General features: G+C 35.0%; 1 protein-coding gene across 1 annotated transcript; it reads right to left on the bottom strand.

Annotated features, from left to right (window-relative positions):
* Positions 1–1,108: 1,108 nt before the first annotated feature.
* On the bottom strand, positions 1,109–11,807 carry LOC112525457 (nuclear pore complex protein NUP155). The gene is made up of 13 exons (XM_025135591.1): positions 11,398–11,807; positions 10,076–10,245; positions 8,616–8,742; positions 8,208–8,470; positions 6,260–7,928; positions 5,922–6,134; positions 5,253–5,500; positions 4,744–5,155; positions 4,357–4,562; positions 3,120–3,468; positions 2,598–2,816; positions 1,392–1,720; positions 1,109–1,306 (listed from the first exon to the last, which is right to left on the bottom strand). Exons 1-13 carry the CDS (start codon positions 11,554–11,556, stop codon positions 1,189–1,191), a joined length of 4,482 nt encoding a protein of 1,493 aa, XP_024991359.1. The 5' UTR covers positions 11,557–11,807; the 3' UTR covers positions 1,109–1,188.
* Between the last annotated feature and the right edge of the window lie 5,485 nt (positions 11,808–17,292).

The following is a 17,292-nucleotide window of genomic DNA, read 5'->3' as shown; positions in this document are numbered from 1 at the left end:
ATTGTCAAATTGTAGATCTAACGGGTCTCACGAAAAACCATTGGTCTCACATGATCTCAAGTATATATATATATATATATATATATAATTCCAAGAAATTCAATTAATGAAAAGTCAAATACAAGAAAATTGGATCATAATAAATGGCTATTGACTTTATTTATTTATTTATTTGTTGGACATAGTAAATATACGATTTCCAAGGATCTTTAGATTGGTGTCATTAAATACAAAAGGGTTTAATTTAATTGGATATCTATGAATTAAATTGTGAACAGATATGATTTGATACGGCTGGTATGGGTTGATTCGTTACATCATAACAAACGAAAATTTATTATTTTGTAAATAAATATTTGAATAAATAATTTTAAAAAATAGGCAGCAAAAGTCTGATTTATTTGGTCTTTGTTTTCTAATTATCCATCCACAATGCATGATTTGGACCCTTTGTTTTGTTTATGTTGATATACGTCTCTTGGCTTGTCGTTAGAGGTGGTCAAAATAGACATATTTGGATAACGATTCACAATTGTTTAATGAACACAACTATAAGTGCTTTGGTAATGACATATTGATAGAGCTGTTCAAAAAACCATGTCGACCCAATTCTGAAAAACCCGAGAAAAGCCCCTCAACCGAAGGTAATTACAAAATTAGGTCAAACCGTATCTATTGAACTAGAAATTGATTAAAATAATTTGAACTCAACCCAACAACCTAATGTCTTTTATAATATATGGATTTTATATAATGTTAAATTATTAATTTTTTTTGTAGGTTCCCATCTATATTTAACTTCATTCAAACATAAACACTTGGCTTTCAACCCGACAAACATTGGATTGAATTGTTCAAATTCAAACAGATAAACCCAACTCATGTATAGCCTTACATATTGGTTAAGCCTCAGGGGATGTAATGAAAATCTCATATTCGTCAGTTTCAAATCTAAATGCTACCAAAACCTTTGTGAACATTAAGATTCAACTGTGATAACCCCAGACCATTCATGGTCGCCCGATATTAGTAAGCTGAACCACTTTACCCACTCTTACCTAAAAATGTATTATTATAAAAATAACCACAGGATCTGCTGCTTCGGAAATCCAAGAAATTCTTATTTTTTTGGATGATATTATCATAGAATATAACACATACAATAAGAATATCGATAAAAATACAAAATCAAAATCGGTCAAAAGAAAAAGAGGTTAAAAGGGATTCTTCAAGCTCTTTGAAACCTCTGTATACAGTCTCCGTTTGGGTCTGTGGCAGGGCCAATCTCCTTACTTCAGTCACATACCTGTTTGTTCATCACCATATAAGAATTAAACCAGTATTTTATCATACAAGGGCAAAAATGTCAAAAGTAGGAAAGAAAAGTTAACCTGTTTGCGGCACTTGTGATCTTATCACGGATCCCATGGTTAATGGAAGTTCTTTGATCCATTGAAAAGGTTCCACGAAGAATGAGAGAAGCCCCGGTCGAGCTTGTGCCCATTCCGCGTGCAGAAACTGACACTGCCCATTCGCGAAGCACTACTAATACTGACCGGAGAAGCCGTAATTTCAGGCTTGGTGACAGCAAGATTGCGCCACTAGATAACAATTGATCGTAGGTATTGAGCACAGGCTCTACTGCCCCTTTGCAAGCTGCCACAAGAGCTCTAGCAACATCTTCATCACCAACAGCTTCAACCCCTGAACCCAATCGTTCCTGCAAGATAAGATTAACCATCTATTAATTACCCTGGAGTATATGCATGCATATATATGTAGAGACAGAGAGAGGGAGGTTCAAGGGAAAACCCAAAAGAAAACTGAGAAACACTCTAATAACCGGTCATTTGTACAGTATGCACATGTGCATATAAGTAATTAAAGATGTTTCCTAGTTTCTATGCACATGTTACATACCGGAAAAATTACTTACATATTACTTTTATCCACATGTGCATACCCTACAGCTAAACAGTTACTAGGATGTTCCTCAGTTTTTAATTTTTTTATAGTTTTCCCCTAAACCTGACCCTATAGATATATAGGATTGCAAAGAAGTGCTAAATTAGCAACTTTTAGAAAATAAATAGTTATAAGAACATAGACATGAATATAACTGACTATTAATTCCTCTTTCCCATGAAGATCACAACATTGGGAATGGCACATGGTTTAAGAAAACTGTTCTGACAATTGGTCTAACATCCAAAATTGCATTCAGTAAAAGATAAAACAGATCCAAATCAACACCATTGACTTATTTGTAACGATCATGATGTTAAACGTGTATTTTAACTTGGAATAATTTCAAAAAGATCAAATCTTGTAATACCCAGAGACACTGTTTCCTTTCGGCCTTTCCTTTTTTGTAGTTCACAATCTGAAAAAGTCACATACAACCTAGTATATGCTTGATACTGAGGGCATCCGTTAAGCACGGGGGTTTCATGAAATTTTCAGATTGGTTTTTCATGTGAAATCCCAAAAAAGGAAGTGCTTTAATTTTGAGGTTAGAGAGAAAAAGCTCCTTCAAGAACAAGAAAATGCCAAAAGAAAGATATTCTATGGATGAAATAAAGATGAAGATATCATACCGATGCAGCTTTTTCTAGATGTAGACACAATGTATCTAAAGGTAAAACAGCAGTGTCTCCGGGATAAACATGTGAACCAATCCTCTTCAGTACTGAACAAGCTTCAGCAATGCCACCTTTGGAGAGAGCCTGATCAATGAGTCTGGCCCAGGTTTCTCTCACAATGCTACTGTCGGTATCACCAGAATAGCTCGCAAAATATAGCATTTCCAAACATATCTGGAAGCATACAATAAATGGATATGAAGTAAATTTTTTATATAATACCGTAGTCTGAAGACATTGCAACAAAATGACATAAAAACGATCAAACAAATACCATCAACAAAAATTAGAAGACATTTTAACAAAATGACACAAAAATGAACAAACTGTGCATATGTAGCATGAAAATAAAATTTAGAAGGGACAAGCAGACAAGTGCATGATAATCTAATTAAATCTTTACCGGTATGAAAAGAAAAGGGGGAGGTTAAAGATAAAATATGGAAAAATCACTGAGAAAATGAACAAGTATTATACCTCCCAAAGCTCAAATGGAACAGCATACTCATTATATAGTTGGGTGATGCTTTTCAAGTCCAGAGACAATTCCTTCGCCTTTTCCTTTGCAGAGTGTAAAAAGTTGGCCTCAGGAGAGTGGTTCCTATCTGGTAAAGAATTATTTGGGGCATTTTCAGATGTACTAGGGGAAGCCTCCAAACTAGAAACTATTCCCTCCAGTTCCCCCTTGATTTTTATTTGGAAGTGCAGAACGGTTAGCTTCCCCTCAAGTAAGTCTAGTAGCCCACTGTCCCTGGATGAATTTGTCAGACCATCACTGTCACTTGCACTTTTTGCCTGAATAACCGCATTGCTCAAGTATTGGCGCCTGAAATTGAGAAATGCCAAAATATTACATAAAAAGCAAAGGTTCAGTAAAGTTTCTACCATATGTTTGTAAATATCTACTTGGAAGATTATGGAAGTTAAGAGATCCCTCAAGTAACAATGAGTTTCATTTCAATGGGTACAACCTATAGAACAAGCCACTCAGACTGAAATTAGGTGCAACCCGTCTAGAGGGCATGACAGAACAATGCACGCTTTTTGTAAGGAAGGCAGATAAAAAGACATTAAATTTTATAAACAAGGAATACACACACACACACACATATATATATATATATAGTTTACACATTAACACCAATAAATATCTTATAGTTACTGATATAACATCAATAAAATCTAATAGTTAGCAAGTCAACAAAAGTAAAGAATGCACTCAAAAATGTGTACGGAAGTTTGGCCAAAAACTGCAGTTACAAAACGCTTGATGGCCAAACTATAAAAAGCATCTCCATGAATACTTGTGCAAAAAGAAGTTCCAACTGGTTTTGAGCAATAGTAGTACAAATAGAAGATCAAAGGATCTTGTGTAGATTACGAGTTCCTGGTTCAAAGCATATTTGCAAAAAGATGCATTTGTGCCATGCATGATTTACATTGTTTAAACACAATAAAACTCATCTGCCTGGCATATTCATAGCATACATTCAACAGAGATATTGCAGACACATCACCAAACACACATACATCATTAGATTTAGGATCCCCAGACACCTACTATAGTGTTCACTGAATTTCAACCATCTATTAAATACAGAACATTCAAGTCTATATGCTATCGAGCTATCTTCTTTAACTCTTAACATGTGTTATATTACTTTGTATAATAAGAAGATTTACTATGTAAAGACATCATCACAGGTGAAGGTACCTTTGCTCAAGTGTGGGGAAATTTTCCAAACCACTAGAACGCCTCTCAGCTAATCGTAATAGTACATGAGCTGCAAGAACATGCTGCCTCTTTAGCACATAGTATCGTGCTAAAAGCTCAAAATACTTTGTTTGAGAAGAAGGAATGGGTGCTCCGGAATGGCGCAATGGAGAAGCTCCTGATGTTAAAGCAGAAACTGCCCGGACCTATAGACATAGTTAAAAAAAGATGAGCAGTAAAATATATTCCATTATTTGAGAAGGAAGATGCTATAAGATTGCTATTTTTGCCAAAGTGCTCAAGAAGATGTTGACATTCTCATGAAGACCACATATATAGACTTGGTTCAAATTGAATGAAATTTTTAAGCAAAGGATAGATGAAAACCTCTTGTGTAGGTTCACGACCAGCATTCTGTAAGAAAGGCACTAAATCCGGCCCTCCAAACTCCAGGAGTTCATCCTCTAGCCCCAAATCAATCAACATCCGGTACAAATACTCATGAAAGATTCTATCAGATGATTGCACACCAAGTTGAATAATCTGACATATGTACTTCTTCCGAGCAGCTGGACTAAGGGATGACTGAGCAGATGGTCTGATTGGAGAACCAAATTCTCTGGGTGAAACTTCTCCTTTCAGAGAACATAAAGCACTGGTGATGATCTCATAGCACCGTTCTCTCTGAGCAAGTGCATGTTCTCGAACTCCAGCATCTATTTGCTCATTAAGAGCATCACCAGCAGGGTCTAGAGCCTGTGCCTTCTGCAGAGGCAACCGAACCACAGCTTCATAAAATCTGCAGTTTTGACCTTGTTAATTTTGCAATTGCAAACCCATGTAAACAATACAAGCAAAAAGAAACATCAAGTATTTGGTTCATCAGCCTAGCACACCTCAAGTCCTCAAAGCGTTTGCATACAGTTTGAAGATCTGCAGACTCGGGAACTCCGCTTAATTTACTGAAGGCATCTCTAGCAAGTGTTTCCCTCTCATCATTGTTAGAAGCAGCAGCGGCTCTTTCAAGACATTCCACAGCCAAGTAAAATTTGTAATCAGATTCTTTGTAGAAGCTTGGACAGCCTTCCCGTAACCTGCCACTAATATCATCTACAGTTCCCCTGCCATCTGGACCAGTGTAGTACTAGAAAATTCAAGAATCTAATATTAGGGATAAGCATATTGTAAATGTCAGATATCATCGGCATGAACGTAAAAAGTTTTCAAACAAATGATAGTCAATCAATGATAAATACAAAAACTTCTACTTCAGATGTCCCATCTTAGCAATTTTTCTTTACTTTGCAAGCTTGTTACATAAATGACTAGTACAAGCACAGATGTGCATAAGTGCATTGTTGAACAAGCTGAAAATCATAAGAGAGATTAGAACACACCCTCATTTCTCAAGATGCAAACACAACTTGATCACATCAAGCATATGAAGAATAGTAAACACTTGATAGTCAAACACTTGTATTAAAATCATAGCAAGTCGATAGTCTGGGTACTGAAAAATGGAGTAACCAGGAACTCATCGGTAATTTAATTACACATTTAAGTACCTCCATCAGAGCAGATACAAGTCTTGTAGCAAGTCTGTCACCCTCTTCAGAACAGACTAGCTGGTGAAACGTCAACTGAACTAATGCCTGCTTCGTATTCCCATCAAAGCCTTGAAGCAACCGAGTCACGTGATGTCGAGAAAGAAGTTGGAGGAGAAATAGAGCTTCACCACATCTAAGGAGCAGCTGTCTTACACACTCCATTGCCCTTACCTACAAACCATGTATTATTTAAGAACAATTTTACAACTTCCCTTATGACTTGTCCTGCGTCTTTAAGATCTTACAAGATTAATATAGCTATATAACACAAAATTTGAAAAATGTTATGTTTTTACCTCCATGGAAGCCAGTTCTGCGGAGCTGTATGGGACCCGCTGCCTTTTATTAGAGGTGCCTGCTTCACTAGACTCTAAATTCCGAGAATAAGGACTAAATAAGTTCCTTGCCATACTCCGGTCACCAGTCACCAGATCAGCACCTGTTCCAATTAGAATAGAACCTGTCATATCTCCAAAACCAGCAACACTACCAAAGAGACCTCTTCTTTGATTCCTTCTGGATCTTAAGAACTTCTCCAGAGAACGAAGCTTGTCTTCAAGAACTTGCATTGCCTCAACAGAAAGCCTGCACCCAACTATCCCATCTCCAGTCGTAGCATCAGAAGAACCCAACCCACTCCCTGCTACCATAACAGGAAGCTCCCACACAGGCAGAAGTAACCTTGATGCACACAAACATAGTCCTTCATGAGCACCTGAAAAAACAGGCTCGGCCTCTTGAACAACCTGTCCCATGCTAAATCCACCAGCAGCAGTTCTGGTATTGGCCAATGCCCCACTACCTTCAAGCTGGGGTATTCCAACAACTCTTGGATCCTCAAAGGCTTCTGCTGCCTTCTCAGCAACAACATTGTTTATAAAGTTCTCTGTATGGACTATCCTTGCAGCTAGCATTAGACACATTGCAGCAGCCTCACCAGCACCAAAACGATTGAAGAAGTCTTCCAATATTGCTCTTGGTGTGTTGGACTCTAGCAGCCTTCTCAGAATGTCTACTGGTCTATTGAAAACAACTTCCATCATCCCCATAGTACTAAAAATGATAATTCGCCGCCTTGGTAGTATGTGTTGTGTTGGCAGGTCACCTCTAGCCCAGAGTTTTCCAGCCAACTTCTCAGAAGACTCTCCAAAGTTATCATATCCACAAAACTCCAGTTGTGAATACAGCGACTGCACTGTGGCAGCTGTATCAGGCAAGGGTAGCACTTCCGCCACAGCCAGCATTCGACCTTCAATTGGTAGGGAAGAAACACATTCTCTTAATGCCCTAGAACTCCTAACACCTGTCCCTAAACTAGCAGATGATGATGACTGTGTAGTCGAATCCCTATTTACAATCAGAAGTGAAGACGTGGTTGAAGGAGATGAATCAGAAAGTACGAGTGTTGCAGACGAGTAATGTGCTGATTCTATCTTTAGGGAAAGATCTTCATGCTGAGTTCTACCAGCAAGAGGAATTGCCCCATATGACAGACCACCACCCACTCCCAAAGGAGGTGCAGGTCTGGTTGTGACAACCTTTAAGCAACTTGGCTTCTGAAGATTACTATTGAATCCACCTAAACTGCCAACAGTGCCACTGTTTCCACTGGATTTAGTAGTTGAAAGATACATCCTCCTACCATCCGATAAAATTGCAACAAGATGTAGCCATTTTGACTCTACTGTGGATAAAGGAGATATACAAACTATAGAAGTTTTTGCCGATCGAGCAGGAGCCCTTGATCCTGCTGACTGCCTGCCACCATTATGTAGATCCCTCTGATTGATCAAATTCTTCTCCTCTGTCACCTTCTTAAGTGGTCCATCACCATTTGGACCTAATGAGTAGACTTGAATTTTCATTTCTTCAGTACGGGCATACAAAATGTGTCTCTCATTATCAACAACCATTTCAACAATGGGATCTACAGCACCAAACTTGAATACATTTGGTACCACCCACCTGAATTGAAAGATGAAAAAATAGCATAAACACAATTATAAGAACACCACCATGAGATGCAAGTAGAATAATGGACTTTAGATCAAGGTTCATTAGCAGATAGTTTAAAGTAAAATAATAAATGCTAGGACATAACATCAGTCAAAGCCTCGCCATGAATAGAAAATTTTCATGTTCATCAGTTTTAGAGATCAAAAATGTCATTATCAAGTGGAAGGCATAAATTTTTGACAAAATATTAAAGAGAAAAATATGCCTACATAGGTTTGTAATTTATACCTTGAAACAACACTACCCAAACCTGCAGTCAAACAAACTTTACGGCAGTGTTTGTGCCAACCTGAACCAGTAGTATAATGCATCTCATATATATGTCCATCACGTCCAGCCAAAAAAATATGACCACCATTTGTACATGCAATAGATGTCATGGTAACTCCATCTGATGGTATTGTGTATTCTGGTAGAGGCTGTAATGAGACCTCAGCATACGGATCTGTTCCATCACCGCTTCCAGAGCAGCATACTCCAATAAGAAGCAACTGAAAAACATAGACACAAGATGTGAATAAATAAAGGTAAATATGAGTAGTTTGATATGTACCATATGATACAAAAAATCAGAAGCTTGAGAAACAAAGTAGCTAAATAATTAAATACTTGGTAAGGAAACGTATAAGTGTTTACCTCGACTGGAGTTGCTAAGACTAAAAGATATTGGATAGCCTCAACAAAAATGCCAGGCTTAGCTTTGACCAACCCAACAGCACAGATAGCTTGTTCCTCACCATTGTATTCAGGGCATTGGCCATCCCTAAATCAAAAGATAAACAAATTCAAGATTGGTGGGAAGTACATATTCTGCACTTACACCAAATATAGCCAGAGCATTGACAATTCTTGAACTGATAAACAATGAATTAAAATTGAAACGTCTTGATTGCACACATGCAAGAGCTCAAGATGTTAGCCATGTGGTTATGTGTCACAAGCAAGATCCATTGTGTTCTCATTACTACTCAAAAGTGCAGAAACATCAAGCAGTTATTCTATAAACCTATTAAAATGAAGATTCAACATGACCGGTGGGCTACAGAATAGATTTGGTAGATAAAGCAAAAGCTAGTCAGGATCTAGTTCTATGAATGGCATGAGCTTTATTAGTGTCTATGCGACTAATCTCAGAAATCCCTGGAAAAATAATAGCTGATAATATAGATATCCAAATAAATAATAAATGCAAAAAGTAGTTATAGAGCTTACTTATTCTATGTCGTATGAGCATACAAATACTCGTCACTACAACAGTTGTACTTTCTCAGAAAAATCATCAATTTTTATTATTGTTTTCTTAGAGATATTAGGCAGCAAATACAAGAAATTTGCTTCTATGCAATACTGCTTCAATTGACAGGTTCACTAGGTAGACAATGGAAATGAATATATTAGCATTCATCAGTTTATTAGCTTCCTCCATCTGAAAGATAGATAAAAGTTTCTTAATTACAATACATCCATGTGAAATTGCCATCCTATGGCATAAGTCATAACGATAAATAACTATCTTAATCCAGGATTTCACACAATATATTCTGAAGATCTATAGGGGTCTATTACTAGGGTTTTATTTCATAGCTATTAATCAGAGTTGTGCTTATAGATCATATTACTCCTCTTTGGTAATTTATGTGCAAAACAAATTGAAACTGCATCATGAGTGCAAAGTGCAGTACGCCTCCATTGCCAATGCAATGTGAGCAAGCAACCTTGTATAGTTGTAAATGTACCGCATTTAACTAACTTCCACAACAAACAAAAAAACTGGGCCTTGTTGCCAATTGCCATTTAAGTCTCTTCTAGTGTATTGCCAGAGATGTCGTCCTCTTTCCCAAACAAAAAACTAGCATTTGCCGAATTTATTGGTAAAAATGCTAACAGAACATGATTTAATGGTGGTGAAAGAAAGGGTTCTTTTCTATCAGATTACACTACAGTGATGAATTTTTAACCACCTTGAAGTATATATTTAAGCAATGGCTATTGCTGTGCCAACCAGTATCCAGGAAGAACAACCAAGCAGGCCGAATAAAAATAATAGTGAGACCATACAACTTAAAGACTAATCACATTCAACTAACGATACTCACCACTTATCAAAACGCCAAAGAAATAAAGAATTATCTACAGACGCCCATGCTCTACGAATCTCAGGAAATATTCCACATAAAGCAGTGCCTTCCCCTCCAGCTGCATTATATCTTTCTATGAGTACTGAGGGCAACTCCCTGCTATCTACCACTTCAACCAAGGGAGGCCACTGCAACAAGACAAAGCAACATGAGATTGCAGAAAACAAGTGACAATGAAATGAGTATTCTAAGTCAAGAATGTCAATTGAAAGCAGGCATGCTGTATCTTTTTCAATGACATGCTGGAATTGGATAACTCAACATCAGTTCAATGAGTCATAACCAACAGGATCCAAAGCAAACCTTCCCATGATATCAAAAATACATGCAAAAAGATAAAAATGACATATTTGTATCCATTCATAAGACAGTGGCATCATGATTAAGAGTATATTATTTTCTTCAGAAAAACCATGTCCTTGTAAGTTGTAGCAACCTTTACATGATACATAGTTCATTATTACTCTGGTGCTATATTTTGGATACTTCAGTTGAATTTATGAAATACAAATCTGCAAACTGGTTAATCTATCTAAAAGGAGAAACAGGTGTGTTGCTTTTTGGAACATATTTAATGCATTCATTCGTACATACATACAAACATATATACATATATACATATATATATATATATATAAATGACCCTGTCTTTTTGTTAGACAAAGCATGTTCTACGTCAAGCAATGATGGCATCTCAATCTTACATTAAAGCTGAACAGATAGGAAAGCTGCACTAAGTATTTAGGAACATCTAACAAAAGCTTAATTATTCCACGAATGGCAAAATTGAGACATGTTTCCACAGAATTTTTCCCATCTACCATGACCACTTACTATGCCACCATGATAAGGTTACCATAATCAAACTTGTGATGCAATGTGACCATTATGCACTCATCCAACATCAATCTAAGATTCATAAATACCCCCCCCCCCAACACACACACGCGCATACAATTTGAATTAATTCATAATGATCATTTTATAAGTTATTAACTTTGTATGTTGTGATACTTGTAATCTATCACAGTGTAAAGTCAACTTTTTAAATATCATAAATTACTTGGTACTTGATTCACTTAAGTTTAAACTTTGCCGATCAACCCTAAAGTTGAAAATGACACATGTATCATCCAAAGTTCACATCGTTCTTTTGCTATAAAATATGGTGTATCTTCTTCCAATGAACATCCAAACAAGTATAATGTTAAAAGGTAAAACACAAACTAAAAAAGAAGTCTCAATATACCCAATTACAAGTCCAATATTTTCAGGTTTACCTCTCTGGGGTGAGTAGAGTAAGGATGGCTAGTATATCTAGAAGCTTCTAGGGCTTCTTCTAGGTCAAGTTGAGCCGAAACATCTCTCCCGATACGGTCGCTCACTACAAGACTTGCTTTACTGATATCACGCATTACGATCTCGTTCTCCCAAGACATCGTCTTCTTCCTCTAAGAATGCTGCACGATACTGAATGATTGACGATAAACAAATCTAGAATATAACGGAACTATATTGATAATAGTCCAAACTGCATTCGATTTCTAGGGTTCTGAAATTGGCAGAAACAGGTATATTTTGTAACTTGAAAGAATGGGCGATGGATTAGCAGGGTTTCTTTGTGAATTCGGGAGAGAGTTGATAGGGTTTTTGCGAAATTGGGGATTTATGGGTTATTGTGAAAAATACTGGCGGCCAAAAGAAGCGGTGTCCAAAGATAAATTTCTAAAATTTCATGGGGGGCGACCTTGTAAGTTTTTAAAGCTTACAACATTCCACTATTTTCCACCAAGTGATTTTTAATTTGAAAATTTGTCTCGATCTGGTGGGAAACCCGGTTTATCCGACTCGAACGGGGATGAAGATTCCCCGTTAAAACGGGTCCTGAGGCTGGGACCGGATCTTCGGTAGAATCAAACTAAAGTATATTTTTTATAAGGTTTTACCCGGGAATGCTAGAATTTGACCGGGGACGGGATGATAATCCTCGTACCCGCGGGCATCAAGGCCGGAGCCGGGGGACGTTATTACAAACCGGGGTTGGGGCCGGGGATTACAAAATCCGCCCATCCCCGTCCCGTTGCCATGCCCATTCATGCTCTTATAATTAATGATTTGATTTATTTTATTATTATTTTTTTAATTTTTTTATTTTATACATTTATCATATGAACATAAATAATCATATATGAAATATAATATATTTAAAAAATACGTTCTTTTTTCTACAAATTATATCATTATAATCGTTTCGTTGATACTTTCAAATTGACCTCAATATTGAACATACTTTTATCCTATTAATTAATTTATTGTATATCCATACATTTTCATTTTACACCTTTGTTATATTTATAAAAAACATATATCAACTAAAATACATTAAAATTTTGTGTTTTCTTTATTTATTACACATTATACCTTTGTTAGTTGTTCGAAATTGGTTATACATCTTAAACTTTTAAGAGGTACGATCAATTACAGATATTGTACATGTTCTTAAAGCTTACAACCTCCTATGATATTTCATCAAGAGATTTTCAATTTCAAATTTATATTTTAAATAAATTACACTAGTGGTCCCTATGGTTTGCTCAAGTTTTAGATGCGATCTCTAAAACAAACTATCTATACCGGTGGTCTCTAACTTTCCATTTTTATAACGCTCATGGTTCATATATTTAACAACGTTAGTTAACAACCATTATGATGGACTCATTGGTCTTTGAACAAACTATATGTACCAAAAATGCAATATGCTCTAAGATCTAATGTAATTCACGTTTATTAGAAATTGCTACAACATGGCTACGAATTATCAAAGGCTTTATATAAATAAGAAAATGAACCCCGTCAATATAAGCTTTACCACCATCTTACAACCACGGTCTCCAAGATCCCCATTTTTTAACTTTTTTATTCTTATTGTCTACTATGATGAGCAACCCGGACCACCTAATCCAAAGTGGTTATGGTTATTGTGACTTGCGCGAGGTTACGTTTTGATAAGTTTTGGGTTTGATTTAGGAAGTGGGGGAAGAAAACCGAAAAGAGTGTGTCGGAAGAAAAGGTTGTCACAAAAAAATTGATCAGATCTGAAATCCATTAGGATAAGTCTTGGGGTAAAAAAGAATTTGAATAAGTTGTGGGTATGTTGTGAGTGATAATTTTTTATTAATGTATATTGTTTTTTTAGCACAAAATGAAGTAAGTTTATTAAATGACCATAATAACATTGACTTGACTTAAGAGAGACTTAACAAAATGGTTGTCCGGTTCATTTTGCATCAAGATCTGTACTAATAAAATTGTTTGTATTGATAAAGTTGTTAAGAAAATCAACTTAAAATTTTTATTAAACCCAATTCCAAACCATTTAATTTCTATAATATCGAACTCAAATATGAATATCATAAGGTTAAACCTTGACACACACACATATGTGTGTGCACACGTGGGTGCACGCACGTGTGTGTATGTATGATTTTATTAATATATTTTTGATTTTTTTTCTCTTCTTGAAATTCATTCCCTCACCTTTTGTCATGAACTCATAAACAAAACCCATACTTCCCTAATTTTATATACCACAGTCTCTTCTTCTTTAACTTTCTATTTTATATATGATTTGTTTTTTTTCCTCCAACTTTCCATATCATCGTTGGACCAAAACCTCCCAGGAATTCCAAACACGGGCACAAAACAAGAATACCTAATTACAAATCAACCTTAAGAAAGAAAAAACCCCTAAAACGAGACTTTGGGGAAGATTAGCAGAGAGAGAATAGAGAGCGTTAGCCGGTTTGAGGAGGATGACCGACACCAGTTGGAAGGGCGAAGATGGTTGGAATGATTGAGCATTCAAGGAAGATATCTCATGTTTGAGGCAGAGAAAACAACTTTGACATTTGGAGGGAAGAGATAACAACTTCGAGGGTTGAGGGAAGAATCGAGAGACTGGTGGTTGGAGAAACTGAGCAGTGTGAGTTCTATTGTTTTAAATGTAAAATAGCTTTTAATTGAGGGTAGTTGGGGAATATTAATGGTTGAGCGAATAAGCTCCAACCAAACAGTCTTTTATAACCGAGCGAATAAGCTACAAGGCTTATACAACTCATTAAGCCACAGACGAACAATCCCAAAGTCTTCTAACGAAGTTAGTTTAATGAACGAAAAAATAAACGAAATAAAAACCACAGTGATATAAAAAAAACAATTTTTGAAAACCAAAAACAATTATAAACAACAAACCACATGTTCAAAAATTATAATTTATTGATATCAAAATGATATATAACTTTAGGGTTTATTAGTGATGGCCAAATCGGCCCGAAACTGTCGGAGGACCGGAACCACAAATGAACTGAACATTTGTGGTTGGGCATATAACACAACTTGAGGAAGCAGAGCTCAAAATCTTGGACGATTCCCATTTGTCCTTGCTATTGGACGAGCCCATCACAACTCATTAAGACCCCATGGTGCACCAACTGACCAACCTAACTTTCAAGTCCATTCATGGCCCATTGGGTTACATGATATTTTTGTACCAATCAATCGTACATAAATAAGATAGATGTTGTTTTTCATGTACATTATCGAATACTGTAGTCACTTCTTATGATCATTTATCAAGTAAGATTAACTGTTAGCAAAAACGATACAGTATGATTATTGGTAATTACTGTTATTTTTTATCGAGTGAAAGTCTTTTACGAAGCAAAACATGATAACTGTTTAATTAAGCAGTAAAATACGATAAATGTTTAGTAAACAACATTTAAACCTCACTTATCTAAATTATGTCTTTGCCTTTATTTAGACTTGACTTTCTACTGTATTTCTTTTGTAACAGAATAAAAATTAATTCTATATACTAAGATACACAAAAATACAATACTTTTAATATCATGTAATTAATAGAGCTATTGAAAGATAAATTAGCATCAAAATTTTAAAGAAGAAGTAAATTGTAAGTAATTTCAAGACATTTTAAAACTAAGGGTTGTTTACTGGGGGTGTTTAAAAAACCGATTAACCCAACCCGGAAACCCTAAAAAAAACTCAACCCAAAGTAACCTAACACACAGTTGATACAAAATTTGGTCAAACTGTATTTACGGGGTTGGAATTGGGTTAGGGTAATATGAACTCAACCCGACGAATATGATGTTTTTATATACTATGGATTTAATATGATTGTTAACTCCTTAATTAATATATGTGTATTAGACATTAGACTAGGGGTGTTTAAACTGTTGGACCGCTTCAAACCATGTCAAACCGAAACGTTGTTTGACGGTTTAAGCGGTCTGTCAGTCCAGTCTGGTTTGAAAAATAGTTGAACCGCTCGGTGTGGTTGATTTGGGGTTCGAATATTTTTATGAATGTTTGGACCGAACCGACCGCCAAAAATACACATACATTAATCATATTTAGTTTTCATGTTTTCTGTTTTCGTTTCTTAATTGATCGTATTATTTAAATTGACAAAAAATCGAAATCCATAAAAGAACATATCCAAAATTCTAAATAATCATTCGACTTGCTCAATGCCCAATCCTGCCATTTTATTAAACTTTTATCCGGTAAGCGCCTATATCAGTTGAAGATATGAACAAATGTTACCTTATAAAAGACCGAACACCTCATCTATCAGAGGTGTTTTAAAACCATAAATTCAGATATAAACAAAACAAACAATATCTGATACAATTGGGATGCGATATAACAATCTAAACGAGTTTATTTGAGCATAATTTTAATTTGTGGATTTCTTATTCCATGTGTACACACATGAGGTAGGTAGTAAAGAGACACATCGATGAGACGTAAAAGGTAACTTTAAGTTAAAGTTTTTTTTTTTTTTCCATTTTAGGGATTAAAAAAGTAAGTAAATATGTGAAAATAACTTTGCCACGTTTCAAATTTTCATCCCTTTAAAACGATTTGATTGATGGCGTTGCTTGATCATGTCTCCAAATGTGTGTCAAAATCCCTACACCACGGGTCATCACAACCCCATCCCCTAGGCTCGATTCATCACTCCAATATTTTATTTTTAATATTTGAAGCCACTTGAGATGTCGATTGCCATGAGGTTATATATGTATATATACATATATCTATATCTATATCTATACTATATTATAAAACATTTGACAAAAACTATTAAAAATAATTTTTTTTATTTATATTATAAAACATTTGACAAAAACTTTTAAAAACTATTTTTTATGCATGAATTACTGTTTATTAATGCATATTACTTAAAATTCAAGAGTACAAGTAATTTTTTCGTAAGTATAACTTATTAAAACTCCATTTTTAAATTCGTATAACTAACTGCAGATAAACATAATCAAATACACGACAAACATCCATTTTAAACATAGAAAATCTAAAATATAATTAAGATAATCATTGAATTATATCAGAATGTTTAATTATTATATTTATAAAAAATTATATTATTAAATCAAAAATAAATTGTTTTGTTATTAAATCTAAATTGAATTATAATAAAAAATTGAAGTAAATAACGTATACCAAATAAATGAAACTATTAAATAGTCAATTTGATACTAATATTGATTTATTTATTTTTTCAAAATTTTATGCTATTTTCAAATTTTTTTAATTCAAAAATAAAAACATTATCGATTTCTCAAAACCACATAAAATCGTATCATATCGATAGAGATAAAGAATAAAAACTAAACATTAAAATTGAGATTTATCTCGCTGTATTGTGCGAGTACCATTCTAGTTATATTATAAAACATTTGATAAAAACTCTTAAAAATCATTTTTATACATAAAATACTGTTTATTGATACATATTACTTAAAATTCAAGATTACAAGTGATTATGCGTAAGTACAACTTATTAAAGTTCAATTTTTTTAAATTTATGTAACTAACTGCAGACAAACATAATCAAGTACAGGATAAACATTTCATTTTAAATATAAAAAAAACTACATTCGTTGATCCATCGCTGATAGCATTACCTACGAGCATTTAACCGACTGAGCATTTTAAATTGCCATGAGGTTGTCGATATATATATATATATATATATATATAGGGGCAGGTTCAAATGCGAACCATCCAATTCTTACAAACCGTGTGAACCAAGTTCGACCAATAAGATAATTCCATTTATTTTTAAT

The sequence above is a fragment of the Cynara cardunculus genome (assembly GCF_001531365.2).
Source record: "Cynara cardunculus var. scolymus isolate 2C chromosome LG 13, CcrdV1, whole genome shotgun sequence".
NCBI lineage: Eukaryota > Viridiplantae > Streptophyta > Magnoliopsida > Asterales > Asteraceae > Cynara > Cynara cardunculus.
This window is presented reverse-complemented; position numbering and strand designations above follow the sequence as displayed.